The sequence below is a fragment of the Branchiostoma floridae genome, chromosome 13, assembly GCF_000003815.2.
Source record: "Branchiostoma floridae strain S238N-H82 chromosome 13, Bfl_VNyyK, whole genome shotgun sequence".
Classification (NCBI taxonomy): Eukaryota; Metazoa; Chordata; class Leptocardii; order Amphioxiformes; family Branchiostomatidae; genus Branchiostoma; species Branchiostoma floridae.
Genome location: NC_049991.1, coordinates 1,985,609 through 2,006,232, shown reverse-complemented (window position 1 = coordinate 2,006,232; position 20,624 = coordinate 1,985,609). Strand labels below are relative to the sequence as shown.

The window sequence follows — 20,624 nt, the reverse complement described above, 5'->3', positions numbered from 1 at the left end:
CGGATAAAGGTGAACTAGCCGTACGTACCCTGTACATTGTAATCCTGACAAGGTGCGGGTTCCATGGGAAAGCCCCACTCACATGCAAAGGCCTCAAAGTGACACATGCTGGGGTACATGGTGCCGTACTTGTCGCAAACAGTCTGGAAAAAAAAGAGAAGATTTAACAACGAAACGTAACATGCTTTACGTATAACCGTTCGAACTGCATCATTTTAATGAGTCACTAGGTGGCGTGGTTGTAGTACTTTGCATCAGACCGCTTACGGATGTACCCTATGTGGCAAAGACTGTCATTCTCGTATAGGACTGTTTACTCATAGTCGAAGCTGTAGGACTGATATCAATTAAGATTTTACCATGGTCAATATTGAACGAAGGAGGCCATGTATATTAGGTGGCGTTTTTTGTTTTACATAGATCGTACTTTTGCCAGTTTTGGTAGTAATTTCGACAAGTTTGTTTTCTTTTACCTGTGCTTATAACAGGACCAATTCGATATAGAATTTGAACTGTTATAACAGCTTTTAACTCACGACAAAATATAGAATATGAACTGTTTGCACAGCTTTTAACTCACGTCTTTCGCCTCGCACTCCGACCGTGGCCGACAGTAGCACTGAGCCGACCCGGCGACTATCCCCGAACAGTACGCACCCTGCATACCGCAGTCGTAGTTGGCGCAACCGGCCTCTGTACAAAACAAGAAAATTAAAGCTATTTCAAATTATCCCGTTATAAGAATGTTTTTTGTATAGAATATTCTGGTGGACAGCTTTCTGTATAAAGTATCCTGACAGAAAACGTTCTGTATAAAAAGTATTATGAGAGATAAAAAATCTCATGAAAGAACTTTTCCAAGATTGTCGAAATTGTGTTACCGCGATACTTGAAGTCACAAGCCACGGCGGCGTTGTGCAACCCTTCAAGTTGACAGGTGCTTTCCCAACCAATAGCATGTCATAACTTATAACTTTGTCCCTCTAAAGTTACAGACTTGGTGTATTTCTTTTCAAGTGCTACAAAATGAACCACGTTGACCAGTGACAGTTGTAACTACATTGAGCACGGTCACCATTCTGACAACGCATGCGCAGCGACAGGAGTCACGGGGTAACATGTCAAAGGTAAAGGCCACAAAGACATGAAAAAATCACGTCTATACATGTTATGCAAATTAAGACCATGGTTGTGTCGAGAACTGTTTACAAATATGGGGGCCTCACCTTTGACCTACTACCCATAATTCCTGTCTTTGCGCATGCGTACTCGGCATTGTGAACGTGAACGAATAGGTCTTGAGAAATTGCTGACTACAGAATAGTTCTATATGGATGAGGTCATACCTTGTTCAAACAGTGTGGTAGGTTCAGGACTGGGGTCCACGCACATGGTGCCCCCACAGCCGTTCACACAGCACTTCAGGTCGCCCGGACAGTGGAAGTCTGACACGCACGCGTCACGTGAACAGGTGGGACTTGATTGGTGGAGAGGGAAGCCCAGCTGGGGACACACCCCTGGCTTGTCAAACTGTCCGACCTCTGGGATGACTAGATAGAAAAGGGGAAAGAACATAGCTGTGTTATTGTGGCAAATATTAAAATATTCCAATGGTAAAACGGTGTATCTTGAGTGTCCTAGTATTTTCCCTCACCATTTTAGCAGCCAATTTTGTCTATTTCCTAAACATCTTCAATTCTTGTATTCAATTCTATCTGTTCGTCCTTGATCACACAGGTGGTCTAAGCGACAAACGCTACCCTTTGACTGTTGCGCCATCTAGCGATTTTCAGAGGAAGCGTTTCATAATCTATCGGCTACGGCCCCTTACCATCACCACCAACAAACGAAACCCGCGCGTCAGAACAGATCAAAGATGAGAAACACAATCCGTTGTTGTAGAAAGTCACGAATCATCACAAAATTAAGAGGTAACAACTGTTCTATTTCAACTCGGCCTTGATCTTATTGGCTCCTACCAGATCGCTTTGACCGTGACCCCTGGTGACCTCCGCTGAATAGTCTGAATACTCGGACTTAACCAACCGTGTGGACAGGGTTTTAACAGGCTCTTTGATAAGCCTCGTAATGGAAGAAATGTAGATCCCGACAGTTACAGTGTTACAGCGCGGTTTGATCTCATGTTGGCGGAAGTATTGTAGCATCTTTGGTGAGTAAGTCGGCGTGTAAAAATGGATTAGATGTTGACAACTCGTAGCATGATGGTCAACATACTAAGCCTGGTGAAATTTTCCATCTTGCTACATACAGGTAAAGGCAAAAGTCTTTTGAGGCCACAGAGGTAGCGTGTTGTTATCCACTGTGTCTATGGTACGGTATACAGGCTTTTCATTTGACGTTATCTGCGCCATGTTGGATTGCAGCGTACTTCTGTTAACCACTCGAAGATGCTACTGCTTAATCTAATTACCCGCCAACATGGTCGTTGGAGGATTCAAATTACAATTAGTATGACGTCCGCCTATATTGGAAGGAAACCCCCATCTCTCTCTTTCCATCATCTTTTATTCTCCAAGCAGAGGTTGGGCCACAATTAATTCCCGCCACCCAACCTCTGTTTTGAGAATACCACTTTTTACACCCCACCCCCCTCCCCAACCGAAGTGAGGTACCCATTTTTACACTCTGGTGAAGTGGAGAAAAGTCGTATTCAATTCAATGCCTTTCCCAGGGACACAGTGTCTAGTCGGGAATGCAAGGAATCTAACCACAAAGACCTCTAGTCTGGATATTTCGGGTCCGACAACCTACCCACTCAACCATTCGATGCCACATACGTCTGCATCTGATCAAGGAGGTTGATGTATTTAGTAGACTAGAAATGGCATTATTAGTTCTACGTTGTAAGACAGTCATTATTTAACTGTCGCATGTATTGTAGGAACAACCATCCTCTAACAGTAATCTCTAAGCAGATCCTACGGTAGCATATGATAGTATCAAAAGCTGCCAGAGGATCGAAGCCGGCCTAGGAGTGTTTTTGGTAAATGTACAACTCTTGGCTGACTACACTCCTTGGTCAGTTTAGTAATTTTTTATGTCATCGTAGGATCTGCTTGAAGATTACTCTAACAATCTTATTTTGTGTCATGACGTCATAACAAAGTCTTCTGTAACCATGTCGAAAGACAGATTTACACACTGGGGATATCTTAAGTCAGTCGTAAGAATGTCGTGCAACAAAACTCGACTGTCTTATGACCGAAATCATTGCCATAGACCCTCGTCCATTGTCGGCTAATCTAAGCATCTATGTTACTGTAAAGAAAAATGTGTTTTGAAGTAGCCTAGAAGCAGTGGATCAAATGTCTTTACCAGGTGACCTAGTTTGACATCTTGGTCTCAACTATTAGGTGTTAATAAAGAGCCTAAAGCCGCCAGGAGTTCGTCTTGTTCGTGTAGGCGTTTCTAACAAAACACATCTGGTTGTATGATCATTGGTGTATAGAGTTATAAGTAGGCTTTGCATCTTTTCTTATCAGGATTTTCCCCCGACATCCCATCGACATATAGCAGATGAACAAAACTACAAGTATATTGTACAATGCCGTTGTGACATGTGCACCTAGCTAGCTGAATTATTTTTTGAACAGACAAATATTAATAACAACAGCTATCTACCACTAGAAAATCGAGACCAAAGCAAACCCAGAAGTTCCACTGCAGTACCGTAACAACAAGCTAGGGTCGAATCTAATAGTTTGAAGGTCTCGTCAAGGTCTATCCACGAACCTAATATCAAGACAATCTAGGCATTCTGAGTTCTGTTGGTCAACAACACCCGCCCGACCCCCGTGACCCGAAATCATAATTTTCTAGCGAAGCGGGGGGGGGGGGCGTTACTTGGAAATGTTCATACCAACATACCAACTTGAATAGCCTTTGCTGAAAAAATAAAAGACGGTGCTACAAGAAGTCTGCGAAGGAGACTATGAAATTCTGACCTGCCCTGTACTGATCTAGACATGGGAACATGTGTTGAAAACCTTGTCTAGACGTGTGTTATGTACCTTGTCAGTAGGCAGGGTACAGATAAGAGAGTTGTCAGCGCTAACCCGTGCCTGTAACGTGCACGTGTGTGTACATAACCTAGACCTCAACTCTAGATCCTCAGTAATAGGAAATGGCTGCAGGGCTAGTTATTATGACAGGTACTTATAGTTCACTGACGGCCATATGGATAGCAAATTATATGCCAATTTTAGCACGAATCGAAAAAGCTTGAACTTTATGTAGACAAATTAAGATTTTTGGCTAGAGTTCAATCGTTTCGAAATCTGACTGAATCACTTTAAGCATACGAAGGCAGTTCTATAAAGATATCTACTAGTTGTAATCCTTGAACCAAGATGAGTTAGGAGTTTATAACTAGAAAAGCAACATTTTCAAGCAAATGCAGAACGCTTTCCCTGTAGCCTTCGTCAAGCAACTCACACACGATACTATACCATTAGCTCGCCGTATAGTATTGTGTGCGAGTAAAAATGTTAACATTTACAATATATATATGTAAATGTATATATATTCTAATGCCGTTCTAAGCCCTGATTGGCTCCTAACAGAAGAAGAAATAAAAAGAACACAACCGCAAAAACAACATGTTTTCTCGGGGACAGCACAATTAGACATCGCACACTAGGCTAGGGCATACCCCCTTGCTCTTTTGTGCAACTGAAAACTACCGTACTACGCTAGTAAAGTGGTCGACAGTTACTTTAAAGTTGAGACTATTGTTTTAAACCACAGGGCATAACGGGAACAACCGCAAGCTACAATGACATCTGTAGCAAACCTTGCCCAAGGGACCCTGGGTGTACCCATACCGTCATTTTCACCACCCTCCCCGCCCATTTCCACCCCCGCTACGGTCCAAACGTTACGAGCTCAGCCAGGTGTGTGACTGGTACCACACATGGATAAACACACCGCCAATGATATACGGTTCCCTTCGAGGCTCTCACCTTACCGCTAACCTCAGAAAAACCCTACCCGAGCCAAAAACATCCCCCTCTAAGATTAGAATCATTGCTGGGGAAGTTTACATTTTATCGGATCAAAGGGTTCGGTGGTTCCGTCTGCAAACAAGAGTTTTGCTTTGGGGATATTGGAACGAGACACAGATTTCTGACGACAACCATTGTGTGTGGATTTACCCCAGTTATTAATGCAAAGACATGGGCTCCTGTCGGGAACGAGCATTGGGTTACAAAAAAGAAAATCATTTATTCCAATTTGTAGATTACACACAGTCTTTCACAACACATGATTATGCATAAGGGTATGACCACCTGCAACTGTTTTGTAATTTTTTCTTCAACCTTTGATTTGAGTAGCCACTTGAAATTTGCGTAGGCAAAACTATGAGGAAAGGAAGAAAGGTTATAGAAAAGACAATCTGACCAAGAAACGTACAGGCTTGATTAAGATATATGAATTGACCTACTACTGTAATCTATTTAGGTGGTGAAGGTGATGGGAAAACGTGTTTGGAATACTAGTAGCAGCTGAGGGAATGTGGAATAGATATATCGTTGTTGTCGTCATTTTGTGACTACGTGATGCTGGTGTTGTGCAATCGAAGAAAAATGCGCGAATTAAGCTGAAGCGTTGTCCAAAGCTTCATTGTCGGATCTGACGAAAACCTGACCAAAAAGGTCACCTCTGTCATATAACGTTATCAAGGCTACCGTCGGACATTATTTTACGTGATGCTCGTTTTGTCAATCGAAGAAAAAGGCGCGGGAATTCTGCTGAAGCCTTGTCACCAAGTGACATTGTCGTCTGATGACAGATCTGACGAAAACCTGACCAAAAAGTCACCCCTGTCATGCGTCATGGCTGCCGTTTGACATTTTTACGAGATGTTGGTGTTGTGTAGTCGACGAAAAAGCGCGGGAGTTGTGCTGAAACCTTGTCACCAAGAGACATTGTCGTCTGATTATTTCTCTGATGACAGATCTGACTAAAACGTGACCAAAAAAGGTGACCTCTGTCATGTATCATGGACGCCATCTGACATTTCTGTTGCCTACAACATACAGTGTGACAAACTAAATGAACAGGCGTTCGTACTCACTCAAAACACCCGCGGGGAAAAGAACGCTCTATAATTGGACGACTTTTTTTCTCCACCAGATGGTCCCACTCACTATACTTACCTTATCCGGGGCAGAGATGCAGAAACGGATAACCTCAAGGTTTCTGGCGGGAACAAGCCTTCGTGATTAGTACGTAATTAGAATGTTACCTCAGACATCAAAAGATCGTCTGATTTTTGTTTCCAGGTGCACTTTTTGAAATCCCACACACAGATCTTTTAAAGACTGGATGGATGTATGGCGTGATAATACGCTGTGTGTTACATGTACATGTATCCGTTTCCTTGCCTGAAAGGGAACAACTGTTCATTATAGGATAACCTTGCCGATAGCGCCTTTTCTAAATCTGTCATTTTCATCCCAAGTGAATAATTTCCAGTTACAGTCCGTACGTTTGCCAATAGTTGTAACGGCACGGCTGCGATTCAGAAGCCACGGGAAATAGTTTTACAGACGTATTACCTTACCTCTCGTGTTCTTTTGCTATTTACCACCCAAACAACATTATATCTTCCCTTTGTAAACAGTAAACTTCGTTAACTGTGGTCGGTTCTGGCACAAGACGAATTGTTTCCAACATTCTGGGCGATGGCGACATACCACGCATACCTAATACACTGGTAATAGAGCCCTGGCGATTCAATAAACATACGTTTTACAACAACTACACACCACCTACTGTGCTTACCATTCTTCTGTTAATTCGTCGCTAATTGCAAATGGTATCCATAAAAATCTATTTGCACCCATTATCACCCCCTATTAGGACTGGATTATCCTAATAGTAGCGCCCAAGCCATCCCCCCATTGAAAGTCTGGGTACAGCGGGGAATGCAAGATTACAATGCCAAAGCGATGTATGCAAAATGGTTGAAAAGTCGGGAACAAATTGTTGCAAAGTGTCGCACTGGGGCCTGTGTGTCTAGTATTGTTGAAATAATTTAGCAAGAAGAAATGCTTTCTGTACATGATGATAAAGAATAAGAAGTAGAACCACAACAGCACTGCGTACTATTCAATTACAACCCGCATATACCACCATGCTATACGCTTTGTAACGCTATAATTACATCCCCAATGTTGTACGTATATGTCAAGGATCTTTTGTAAAGCCTTCCTCTAAAAAAAGACTGTTAGGATGTACTCCGTGTGCATTGAGTTCACCGGGTCAACCATCGAACAAACGAGAAACAAAAGTTTACTTGACACAATACTCTGTACCGGTAAATCCTTTCACAGAGAGACGAGCTGATTTGTAAAACAGGGCTTGTTCCTTCCATTTGGGAAGGTTGGTACACGAACCGCAAGGTCAAGAACTTAACAATGCGGGTGCAACAATTAGGCACGCTTTGCTCGGTAAATATTGAACGTGTTATGTCGATAGTTCAACCAGGTGACTTGAAACTCACCTTGCGATGCTCCATAGCGCATCAGAAGCATCCAGGAGACAAAAATCAGGATGTTTTCTTGCGCCATGGCTGCGTTCTTGCTGTGTACAACACGTAAGACGGCCCGACGCACAAGCAATCACCATGAGAATGCAACCCGGACAAAGGCCCCGTCGGAAGCGGTAGTTTTTATTGTCTGATGAGCCCCGTGTAATATATGCATGCTTTTCTACATGCCCTCACACACACAGCCCATTCACCGCTCTTCTTACGTTCGGTCATACCAACCGCCTGCCCCTCCACCAATCAAAACCACCGTTTTATGCCCCGTCGGTTCCTTCTAGTTCTGAACGTTATAAGAATTGTTGCATTACAAGCTTTGGGAATCTTCCACGTCTAGAATTGTCTCACTGAAAAGATGACCAGGACCGTGTAATTGTGGAATTATATAGTCTTTATGTGGCTCGCCATGTGGACAATACGGTGACGTTTTCAATAAATGGGAGCGAGATTAAAAGGAGGCACATTCCGGGCGTACAAAGTGCCACCTGTGGGGCCTTGGCTGAGGCGGCTCTGTGTGAAGTCGTGTGATTTGACGTTTGAGTAACGACGCGAGCTGGGGAAGGAATACAAGGAATTCTGTACCATCGGGAAGCAAAGGAACTGAGATATGACGTAATCCCATACCAAGATTCCTCAGGGATTCACCTTGCATTGTTCTCAGAAAATGACGATATGCATCAGGTAGTTAAATACAGGTGTGACAGCGCGTCTTTTAGATAACCTCATCAAAATCCCTTCCCGCTCTTTCTTACTATCTCAGGTGTGTAATAGAGTCTTATCATGAATGGGAGTATGAAAGAGCACCATTGATAAAATTTGATCCTAGCTTCGTACACATTGCTGCATACGCAATTCTAACAATTACTATTCTGGACTCTGTCAAAGAGAAATGTAATACTTGGGGCCAAGGTTTGTGCTTGCAAGATTTAGAGAGTAATTGATTACTACTAAATACCGCACATGTTGGCCAGCGTAAATCTAATGCAAGTTGACTTGTTGAAGAGTAACTGTAAAGAAAAGGAAGCTTGTTCATATTTACCCTGACCAAGGAACAAAGAGGAAAGCAAATATGCCAACTGTCTGCCTGTACTCAGTAGCCGATAGTCATTTGGGCCTAGAAAAATAAATAATGTGTTTCATATACGGGCCTAAAAAAAAACAAGGATTGGTAACGTTAGGAGGGAATAATTTTTATATATTTATTTCGGATTCAGATACAGCAAAACTGGGTAGCACTGCTTTTTTTTATCATCATGTTTCATCATTTCATAGATATACAGTAGAAGCGTTTAATTGCACTCCACATTTGCCAGTACATTTTTTGCAATTATCCGGATGGTGCAACGAAGCGAAGTCATTCAGCTGGACCACATCGCTACGGGGCTTTGGGACTCGGTGCAATTAACATAGGTGTGCAGTTATCCGTTGTGAAATTAACAGACTTCTACTGTACATGGATATACAAGCACAGTTGTCAACAGCAACAGAAATGGGAAGGACATGCCAGAAAATAATTCCACAACATTTTCATGACTAAGATGTCAGATAAAGAAATATGTCCATTGCAAGCGGTCGACGAAAAAAATGGTTTTGTTATTTTATGTTTTTGGTAGGGTCGGAAACACAACATATTTTTCCATTCCTTAGATACTTGTATTGGCCGATATCATATAGAGGCGTCTTTTGTCAGAAATAGTTAGTGTTAATAGTATTATTGAGTCTGGCACTTCAACTTTCAAGGGCGTCCACTTTGTACACCCTTGTCTTAATCCTAAGCGCACACATATTTTGAGTCAAAGAATTTTCTCGCCAAGCCCTGGTTAAATTCCCCACCTTTTGTTTAGTTGTTGTTATCTCAATGTTTTCAGACACACATCTGATAAAACCGGACGGCATAGACAGATCGGTTTCCGCCGTTTCTACCGGAAATCGCGGAGGAAACCGTACAGGAAGTGACGAGATTACGTGATAAGGTAGTAGAACTGAATTTTCCGCCTATAGGGAATTACTAATCTCCAAGCAGATCCTACGGTGCCAAAAGATAGTATCAAAGCTGGTCAGGGAGTTATGATAGCCGGCCAAATGGAGTCAGACGGGCACCGGAGCCGAGGTAGCATACACTCGAGGTACTAGTAACATACGTACACTCCTAGTCCTAGGCCGGCTTCGCTCCTCTGCCAGCTTTTAATAGTATCTAATGCTACCGCACTGGGATCTGCTTGGAGATTAGGGAATTACATGGTTGAAGGACCCCAAAGTGAGGAGGTTCGGTGCCTTAAAATTTGTAGAAGGGTGTACAAAAATAAAAGCAAACTTGAATCTAAAAGTTTTCTGACTTGTTCTCTTATAAAACTCACTTATATTTGACCCTCGGCGTAGGTCCGATAGAACTGCGGGTAGTACCCGGTAACAGTATGTTGTCGGCCGAAGAAACATCGTAATCCAACTAATAACGTTACAGTATCAAAACTGATGTATTCCTCTACCATTCAGCTCAGGTTCCAACTCGCCGATTTACACAGAAGAATAACTACGGCCTTTTTCAAGTACTGTTACGCACTGTTTCATACACGAACTATAACGTTATGTACTACAGAATACTATATTCTTTGACTATAACCAGAAATAACAGTTTAGACAAGTCCTGTCGCATAGCTCTCTCTTTACTACTCGCTTGGGGCGTTCTTTCTCGGACAGGTGACCTTGAGGAATGACGATTCTACTATAACAGAGACAAATTTCCCGCGGTTTTCAACCAATCAAAGTCAGCGATACATCTCACTTCTTGATGGAAAACTCTGTGCAAGAATTTTTGCCTCATGACGTCATCTGAATGTGCCTCCAACTAGAACTGTTGGACGGTAATCAACCATACTGCATCTGTCCAAAATATTGAAGAAAATGACTTCATTCTGAAAGTCTTCTCGGCCGCCAATGTATATACCAGTCGCAGAATACTTTCAAATTAACGAAGAGTCATAATAAAGTGCTTGTTCCCATAGCGCTTCATGTAGCGAGTTTTTTTTTCTTTTCCTTCCACCTGTGTACAACAAAAATCCTTCCCTGATCCCCCAAAGAAAGAGTTGCAGGACGGGGATAATTATAGAAAGATAAACATCGTCAAGGGGAGTACACAACAAGTCAGGTATGCCGTGAAGTAAGGAGCCGCCGGCGCGAATAGCAGCCCCTTTCCTGTCGCTTATCTAGTGTTAGAGCCTGCGCTACATTCCTGAAAGTCTTTTAAAAGCAACGTTTTACAACGCAAAGGTAAAATAGGTAGTCCATAGGCTTTTAAGGCCGTAGGGGCAGTAGGTTGCTATTTACTCTAGTGCGCAGTATACTAGTACTGGAGGGCGGATCCCATAGTCTCCAAGCAGACCCTACGGTGCCTTAGAAATAGTATCAAAGCTGGCCAGGGACTTAGTGTAGCGGTGCCCGTTTGACTCCCTTAGCCGGCTATCTCCCTTTGGCCGGCTATTCTCCTTTGCCAGCTTTGATACTATCTTTAAGGCACCGTTGGGTCTGCTTGGAGACTAGGATCCCATCCCTCTTCTTCCACCGCCTTTTACCAGGTACTCATTTTTATAATCTCCCAGCAGATACCACTGTAGCACAAGGTAGTATAAAAAGCTGTCAGAGGAGAGAAGCCGACCTAGGAGTCTGTATAGGACTGTTTGACTCCCTTTGGTCGGCTTTGATCCTATCTTATGCCACCGTAGGATCTGCTTGGACATTGCCATTTTTACAAGGAGTTGAGTAAGGGAAGTCGTGCTAAGTGCCTAAGAGCACAAGCTTTGTAAATTTCAACCCGGGACCTCTCGTTTCAGGGCCAAACACCCTACAATTGCGCCACACGGCCCCACGACCACAAATATCCGGAAACGCAAACACATACAGACAGACATACCATAAACAATACCTCCATTTTCAATGGAAGTAATAAGCCAACGACGTGTTAAGGTGGTATCTCACTGCACTTGGGGCACTGCTGCGGCACTGTGGGGTCCGTTTAACTGCGGCACTGCTGTGTTATTTTTGCCGATTTTTTTTATAAACGTTATATTGCATTATACGTAAAAGTATGACTTAGAAGACAAGAAACTACACCACAAAACGTAAAAAATTCGTTCATTATCTCTCAAATTCGGTGAGTATCTTTCGAACCCCATAGTGCCGCACCGGCGCCCCAAGTGCAGTGAGATACATTGTCAACCTTTAGGTTGCATACACCGTAAGCTATGCGGCGTGCCTAGGGTAAAAAGAGCATTGTTTGACGGAAGACTCTCACACGTCTTACATTGCCGTGTGACCTGACCTTGGACACCTGACCTGGCACTTGACAGATGATCTTGTCGCTTCAAGGACGAGAGATAAGACGTCTCCGTCAAGCACAAGTGTGTTCTGTCTCAAGGAACCAAACATGCGGCTGCTGTTAGGTGGGTCTGGTTACAAGAAGAATGGGCGTAGATCTTTGTTGCGTGTGCTTGAGTTATGTCCACGACATCATGCATAGGCAGAGACGTTACAGAGTTGAACACTTCAAGCCGATCGTTCGTAAGTGCTCGTTCACACGCGTCGTACGATTGCCTTAAGATCGTCGTACGAATGACACACGATCGTCTTACGATTGTAAACTGAAAGCAAAATTCAGTTGTCTTGTTACAGAAAATACTGTCTTAGGTCACAGCCTGCTTGAAACCTCTACGACACCAAAATCGCACGGCAGCCTACGACAAATGTGACGACATAGAAAACTATTCTTCTGACTTCTAAGTCATGCAAAATATTTCAATGACGAAATAAATGACCGATAAGATTTCAGTGGACACTTTCGCCAAGACATATACGTAAGAGACATAGTTGGGAAGTACTATACAGTGTGCTTTGCTATTCATTAGCATGGCAACCTTTTCAGAGCAAAAAAAAATGCAAGGCACCGGTAACACGTGTTCAACCAGGCAGATGGAGAAATGAGACTCCATCATTGAAATTGACAGAAGAAAACGTATCGCAGTTTGGACGCGTCCAAACTACATTCAGCACACTTGTGTCTGTTTAGACTGCAGTGGTTACAGCTGTTTCAGTCTTTCGTGTGGTGAAGACTTGACGGGGGCGGGTATAAGAAAAGAGAGAAGGGAGGGATATCACTTTGTATTGTATACCCATGAGGTTGCTTCCCTAAAATAGACCGATCCGGACTGTCCATCACAATTAGCAGTCCACCCAATGATAGCAAGGCAATTACCGGTTAGACCAATGAAAGGTTGATTTCATGTGTATTTGCATTTTCAGTTTCAATTTGTATCTCGAACGTTGCGTTTTGAAGGAAGGATGGGATAGCTATGGCAGGGGTCTAAGAGTGTGTAATGTCTCTAAAAGGGATTTTGTAGTCATTATACCCCTGTCACATTTGGCGAAAATCGATCGGACGACGATTCTGCGGCAATCGCCCGAGCCTCGCTTATGATAATAACTTTATTGCACAACAATTGTACAAGGTACAAAGTATGTGACAGGGACTGTTTTTAGGTGAAAAATACGCGCAACCCTCTGTCGATCTTAAACATGGCCGATCTTCCATCGATAAGCCCGATGATCGTGGATAATGTGACAGGGGTATTAGGAGCTGCCAAGAACAGGAAAATGAATTGTACGAAGTTCTTTATAGGAAAGCAAAATATGTCCTACCAGTATCATTGCCTCCCAGTGTTAGATTGCTCGGTGTCGGGATGTCCAGTGATGTGAGGTTCTGTGCACGGAGTCGGATGTGACAGAATTCTTCATCGGTACCGTCCATACAGTCCTGCTCGCCGTCACAACGCCACATAGCGGAAATACACTTCCCTGCATCACAGCGCCATTCGCCGTCGGAGCAAGCCATGAACTCTTGTTGGTCTATATCAGCAAATAAAACAATGTCAGTATGAAGGAAAAGTGAAATAATACGCAGATCTTGAAGCAGGGAGGTTACATCAGTTTTTAATGTGTACAAAATATGCTCTACTGGGTAACGTTACCATACTTTTGTACGCTAACATCGACCACAATAAATGATAGATTAACTACGATGTCTACATGGAGAATAACTTGCCAGGGGAGTTTGTCTGCCATAGGTTTGACCATATGTGGTAGGCAAAGAATTTGTTGTTGAATCGCCCGTGCTAAACTGCCCGGGATGGTGTTTTGAGTGTGACCCGAAATTCGGGATCATTCGAGTGGGGGCCGAAAGTTCCGACGGCGAGTTCCGACGGATGCCGAAGGTACCCGAAGCTTGGTCACCTTCCTGCGAAATGCCTCTCCTGGTCAATTCTTTTCCTTTTTGTCAAATTCTACGATCCATTAACAAAACAACACAATTACTTACCACAGTCCGCTTCGTCCTCGCCTTCCCGGCAATCCTTGTCGCCATCACAGAACCAGGTAAGGTGGATACACTTTGCGGAGTTCTGACATTGGTATTCCTTCTCAGTACAGTTTGTCTCTATGGTTTTAGAAAACAAAAAAAGGCAAAAAGATATTAACAAAAACCTTAACTATACCTTGTTCAGAGCACGAGATGTCAAGACCGCAACTTCCGCTACAGTACAAAAGAAGGTCGCTGGGGGGCCTAAATCTAATTGTTGTGTTATGTTGGCTACCGCCACACAAGTGAAAGGAATCTCTTATGGACTCCTCACCCATTAGTATGGCAAATAAGCATTGATTGTATGCTAATTCACAGCCTACTATAAAACAATCCGGTGGTTTTCCATAGGGTACTCGAGACAATGTATCCAGGCATAAGCAACTATTTATAGCCACCAAACAGTGCATTGATACCATATACATAAGAAACACTTGGGCGATCATGACGGTTGTCTAGGCCACGGAATCGGTTTAAAGGAGACAGTCGTCTGGGAAATCATTGAAGGACAAACGGGAATACAGAAATAATGGGGAAGGGTACACCCATTAGGTCAACCGAGGTCACAAAGTGTACTTCTCTGTCAGCTAACTCCTTAGATATGCTACTACTAGTATCTGCCCATTTGGTCAATTTCTGCTGTTTTTTCTGTGACCTGTGGAGCCTGGTAGAGGCTATTTTGTAGTTTCCCTTTCAGGCTCCGTAAGGTTGGAAATTGGTCACTACAAATACTCTATGACCCCCTCCGCACTTGAATGCACACTCTAGTGTACTGTGATACTAAAGACCGGTCATGATAGGTTTTAAATGGTTATGTTATTTGCCGTGTGCTAGTGAATGAGCAAATGAAACAATGCTTTGCCCAGCGGCTTGTGCCTTGCTCCTCGGGGAGTCGAAAGAATCGACAAGAATTGACCAAATAAGATGATGAATTTGCCAAATTAAGGAGTTATCGAATAGGAAACTAGTGGGCCCAAAATCTAACAATTAAAACATTTTCCATGTCTCGTCAAGGCCTACGAACAAAGCAAATATAAATAGAATAAATTCATAATTCATTTGAGCCTTCTATAGTTATGCTGTCAATCATAAAACAAATCTACACACACGCGCGCGCGCGCGCAACACGCACACACAGCACAAGCACACACTCACACACACACACAAACACACACACACACACACACACACATAGATAGATGCATACGCACACAGGTACACGCACACACACAAAACATATTAACTTTTCAGTGGCGAAGTTAAAATGTTCAAATTCGATAGTTGCCTTACCTTGACACAGTTCCTCAGTCTCGTCCGAGCCGTCAGCACAGTCTGCATCCAGGTCACAAGTCCAGGCCTTAGGGATACAGTCCCCACTACTGCAGGTGAACTTATCCTCACTACACGTCTTAGGAGCTGGATAATCAAAACAACAATCTACTGTCAAAAAAGAAAACCTGAAGACAGGATGATACTTAATGCTAGTCTTCCCTATCAGTGGTATTTTGACTTTTGAGATAAGATTCAATTGACATTGATCTTTGCAAAGCAATAAAACACCACTTCTTTCTGTTATATGTCAATACTATGGATTAACTTTGTCATTTATACTATAGGTGTTATATATTCTCTCTAAAAACTAATCTCCGCGTGGTTGTCTGAGCTTTTTGACAGTGTTCTTAACACTAGTACTTGAGTCTCTCAAGTTTGCAATTCTGGCCGTATTACGCATTCAGTATATATATATCCCTAAATACCCCGTTTTCCCACAACGGAAATAGGTTAGCCAGCGGATAAAGGTGAACTCGAATTAGCCATAGTAGACTCGAACAGGTGAAACGTTCACTGAAAATGACTTACCGCAGTCCTGCTCGTCGCTGTTGTCGGCGCAGTCCTTCTCACCGTCGCAGAGGAACAGGCGGGGCACACACTTGCTCCCGTCGGCACAGGTGAACTCCTGCTCCGTACACACTGCCAGCAAGAGCCCCTGCTCCAGTATCGAGCTCGGAGGGATGGGCGTGACGGGGTAAGGTCGGGGCACGGTCTGCGTGGTGGTGGTGAGCTGGTCAGAAACGCCACCTAGCGTGTCCAAGAAGCCTAACCGGCAGTTGGTTTCGTCCGAGTCGTCATCACAGTCGCCGATTCCGTCACAACGGAAGATGCTTGGCAGACAGCTAATGTCACGAAAAAAAATATTAAGATTCTTCCTCGGACATTTTGCTTTAACATAATTCAAACTTTTTAAAAATACAAACCTCAGGTGTCAATGATTTAGAATGAAAATAATTGTAATTGATGTAAACCAGAGGCCATGCAGACTATACATTTTACAATTACATTTACATTTCATGAATTTACGTCATCATTACGTCATACGTAACCATTTCCGGGCAAAGTACTAATACAGACTAAATACAGAAATGTGCAGAGAGGGTCACTTTAGTGTCCTAGTCTATGAGATTTCTCTAGGTAAATGTAGATGAAATCTTAAGACTTATGAGTCAGTGCAGGGTATAGCCCTTCAGATTTGGTAAAAAAAGATCCCTTTGAAACTTCGCATAGAAATTGTTAAAATTGAACACGTGACATATCGCGCCAGTATACTGTGTGCGATCCTAGAGTGTTCGCGGATGAAATTATGGCACTCTAAACCTTTTTTTCCACAAATCTGCAATACAGATTTTGATTGGTGTGAGTTTCCCTACCCTCCGTCCTCGCACATGAACTTGCCCCTCCTACATCCGGTGCAGTTGACCTCGTCCGAGTTGTCCCGACAGTCGTCTTCGCCGTCACACTCGAAACTGTCCGGAATACATCGGCCGTTTCCGCACTGGAACTCGTCTTCGATGCAGGTCTCCAATTCTGTCGTCGAAAATCGGATATTTAGAGAATTGTGATAGCAAAAGTTTAACCATGGGACGATAAGAACCACAAAGATAGACGGGGGTAGGTCTTAGGTTAAAATTAAGATATTACGAGGTGTTGTGGTATAGTCAAACATCAAACTATGATCATATGACATTGCAAAATTGAGCTATTTGTCATAAACAACAATAGTCTCGAAGAAGACTCATTAGTGATTATTTCCAAGGACGTTATATCACATGTGATATAACGTCCTTGTTATTTCCAAGCAGATATTTGGCGTGGTGTCCGTAATATTTCAGGCCATACTAATTTGATTATATGGATGACATCCTCTGCAAGCCAAGACTCGAAAAGTGCAACAAAAAATTACTTCCCTTATGAAATTTAGGTATACAAGAAGGTTGCACCAATGATTGAACACAAAGGACATGGTATTCCAAACAATGAGTCATCTATTTTTGTTCTTTCACATTCCTAAGATTCTTTTATTCTCTGATAGGATTCAGACCGATATTTTTCTTTTCAATTTACGCACATATTCTTGTCAGTTTACGGAATCCTTTTTTGAGCTCGTTGTGTACGATTTACAGTATGGTCGTTTACATTTTTTAAACGGACGGACATTTTTTAAGAGGATCAAGTTTGCGAGGATTCTTTCTCAGAAACGTTATGAACTTTTAACATCTGCTTGACTGTTATTGCCCAGAATAGCATTGTTCCATCCCTGAGGAATTTTAATTGTCTTTTTGTTCCATACCGTCTGCTTTCCCAGAATTGTCCATTTCTGAAACGCTCAATCAATTTCCTTCGCACATGGATGGTGTAAGAAAAACAACTTTTGTTTTCTTGAATATGCAAATGTACTCGGTCAAAAAACAATTTCTATTGTTTGTTTCACAGGAGAAAATCTCTTTCGTAAGCAGGATTAATTTCCCAATACAAACTTATCCAGACAGTTGTTAACATTTAGGTACCACTTCGTTACGTAGATAAACATTCCGTTATCGGTACAACAGATACTAACAAGATTACGAGGGGTGATCAATAAATTCTACGCCAAGAAATAATTTGCAAACTAAAATTCCGGGGCATGATTTGATAGCATTAACTTAAGTCTTTGGTAATATTCATCAGATTTCAAATCATTCTGAACATTAATTTCCAGTCAACGACCTTTTAAAAATCAGTAGGCAACTGGCGATAAAAACAAGGGTGAACCGTGAACTGTAATTAGAACTGTGTGGGTCGTGTTCCTCATACCATACCCAAACCTTCAAAGACATTTTCAAAATGTTTGATAATAATTCCTTTTATATTTCAACTAGAGAGAAGTGGGTGTCGGACTTTCAGCAGAGCAAGCTTTAGTTGACCCGAACACCTCAGGTGGCAGCTCAATTGTCCATGTATTTTTTTTAAATTCTCTTTCACCAAATGTTACCGAGTGTCACGTGCAAAGTAATGAACACAATAGTTTTACCTTTATATTTGATACTATGTTTTTATGCCCCAAAATATGAATCGTGTACCCTTTTCTTCGTAAAGCTCTGAACTTACTGATGCCTCCCCGTATTACTGATAATTATAACCCCCTTGATTGTGTGTTTTCACAGATTTCATTTGACATATTTAGTTGTTTTTATACGGAGAGTTGGGACACACAAAACGCTACTTATCACACTATTTATCAAACCCAACAGACATCAAAGGGAGCCGCGCTCGCCGAAGGCAAACTTTAATCGCTCTTAAAAGAACGCGATTTCACAACTCGTTTTGATACCTGTTACTTGTTATAGTTCGCTTGGGTGTTACAAACCGTTATTAAAACATAACACAAAAAGATTAGGTATAAAAATCATGTTATTTCAAACAACACGTCTACATGCCAATAACTAATTAGACAACGAAAACAACCATGTTGTGACATCATTAGGAAAGGAATAATTACGAAAAGACTTTCCCCAAACAAAGAGTGGCGCAGGAAAAAATGCCCACGCTCTGATTTCAGCTGTCAACTGTTAAATGAAGAAAGGTACTCGCGCTGTCAAAAATCGTTTGCAGACGACGCCTTAGGCCCATTGGGTTTAGACAAATATGTGCTAACATCAAAGTTAATTATGTTTAAGAAATTTTGGGATTTTCTCTCTCTGTTTGTATATCATTAGGAAAAAATGTTCAACCTACGTTTTTTTTACAGAACCCGAAGTAGATAGAGTTCGTTGGGTTGCCTCTCTTCCGGCCTCGAAAAAACTAGGGACAGACTTTTCTTACAATAACTTTTATGTTAGTATAGACAAGGCAAGGGGTTAAAATTCCTTTTTTTACCCGCCTAGGTATATACAACACTTGAAAACGGAATATAAGCACATGTGAAAAACTCATAGGTGAAGAAAAACTATAAATGTTTACGATTCTTTACATTTTTCCACCATAGAAGAGTGACATACTATAGACAAAACACGTGAAAACATGTGTACATATCTGTCACATAGATGATTGTTTGCCCTACTTTGTTGTATGAAACCCAGAGTCCGTTTTATTTCCCACGAGTAAGATACTTTTAGCAAACTTGACTTTCGGCGTTCCTCAACACGTACAAGGTCGTGGGACCGGGTAAATTGCGAGGCCGTTGTATGAAACAATAAAAACTTGTCGTGCGGAACCAAAAGGACTGAGACGAGAAAAAACGTATGCAGGTCAAACATTTGTTCAGAGATCTGCATGTATTTTCTTCTCGTTAAAGAGTTGCTCTACGTAACGTTTTTGAAGATCTACACGTACGGAGTTTCTTTTCAGAAATCTAAATATAAGACCCGAAAACAGCCCTCCGTTGTTCTTTTTTTCGCAAGGCCATTAAAAACGCCAGCTAGATTTGAATGAACCCAGAACTGTTCCCAAACCAGCTGTATGTAGAAGCGGGGTTAAGTAGAAGCCTCACCCCCAGGCAAGGTTTACATTAGCTTTCCTCACCGTACGTCTGTAATCATTTCCTGACACTATTTCAAACCTTGTACAGACTAAGGAGCTTCAAAACCTCATAGAACAGACTCACACTTCTAAAGAATATCTTTAAAGCCTGCATACGCTCAGAAAATCATTATTCAAGAGAAAAAAATTAAGAATTCCCAAGTTGATGCGGTTACAAAATTGTAGCCATGTTCCTATGGGATTACCTAGCAAGCAACAATGAAGTATGCCCCGGTGTCACACAGAATAAAAGACGACCTAACGACACATGACAATAATTTGGGTGCCGACCTTGAAGTTTTCATGTTGTGAGAGAGAGAAAAAAAGCGGTTCTTAGCGCACGCTAACAAGGCCCTGTGCGCTGACGACCCCAAATGCTTTACACAAAACGTGAAGCACGAAATTGGCTTTGAAAGAGTTTTTGTAGAGAGCATCTGTTACCACAAAGGAACGCTGTGTCAGCCGCGTATGGAACCAACGTTTTACTTTTAGTCTAAAATATGATAGAAAAGCAGTGGTCACCATATCGCTGACCCCTCACGGGTGGCGGAACGGACACTGGGGTAAAGAATCGGTCAAGAATGGTCATTCTAGCGACGGTGGGCTCGCAAAACATGCCGGCTAGTTTGTGAGTGTCAGAGAACTTCTGGCGAAGAAAAATGAGCGTAGCATGCGCAGAGACGTAAAAACGATGTTGTAACAGAGCGACGCTCCTTGTAATACAACCCTCCCTCACTCACCTTGTGTGTACGTGTTCGCCACCAAAAGACAGAAAACCAGGAGTTGCAGAAGAGAGAAGGGAGCTTGAACAACCTCCAT

The 20,624-nt window shown here is 42.3% G+C and overlaps 1 protein-coding gene across 1 annotated transcript; it reads right to left on the bottom strand.

Annotated features, from left to right (window-relative positions):
• Nucleotides 1-14: 14 nt before the first annotated feature.
• Nucleotides 15-20,624, bottom strand: LOC118429317 (prolow-density lipoprotein receptor-related protein 1-like). The gene is made up of 9 exons (XM_035839798.1): nucleotides 20,546-20,624; nucleotides 16,679-16,835; nucleotides 15,834-16,147; nucleotides 15,264-15,389; nucleotides 13,935-14,051; nucleotides 13,259-13,465; nucleotides 1,347-1,550; nucleotides 581-693; nucleotides 15-143 (listed from the first exon to the last, which is right to left on the bottom strand). The coding sequence occupies exons 1-9, from the start codon at nucleotides 20,622-20,624 to the stop codon at nucleotides 15-17; spliced, it is 1,446 nt and encodes a 481-aa protein (XP_035695691.1).

Bases quoted from the DNA above. Each gene is read 5' to 3' on its own strand.
- LOC118429317 (XM_035839798.1), bottom strand. From the start codon at position 20,624: ATGGAGGTTGTTCAAGCTCCCTTCTCTCTTCTGCAACTCCTGGTTTTC. The intron at 15,390-15,833 runs GTAAGTCATTTT...TTGATTATCCAG, and splicing joins CAGCGACGAGCAGGACTGCG to CTCCTAAGACGTGTAGTGAG. The intron at 1,551-13,258 runs GTAGGACATATT...TTTTCTATCTAG, and splicing joins ACTGGGAGGCAATGATACTG to TCATCCCAGAGGTCGGACAG.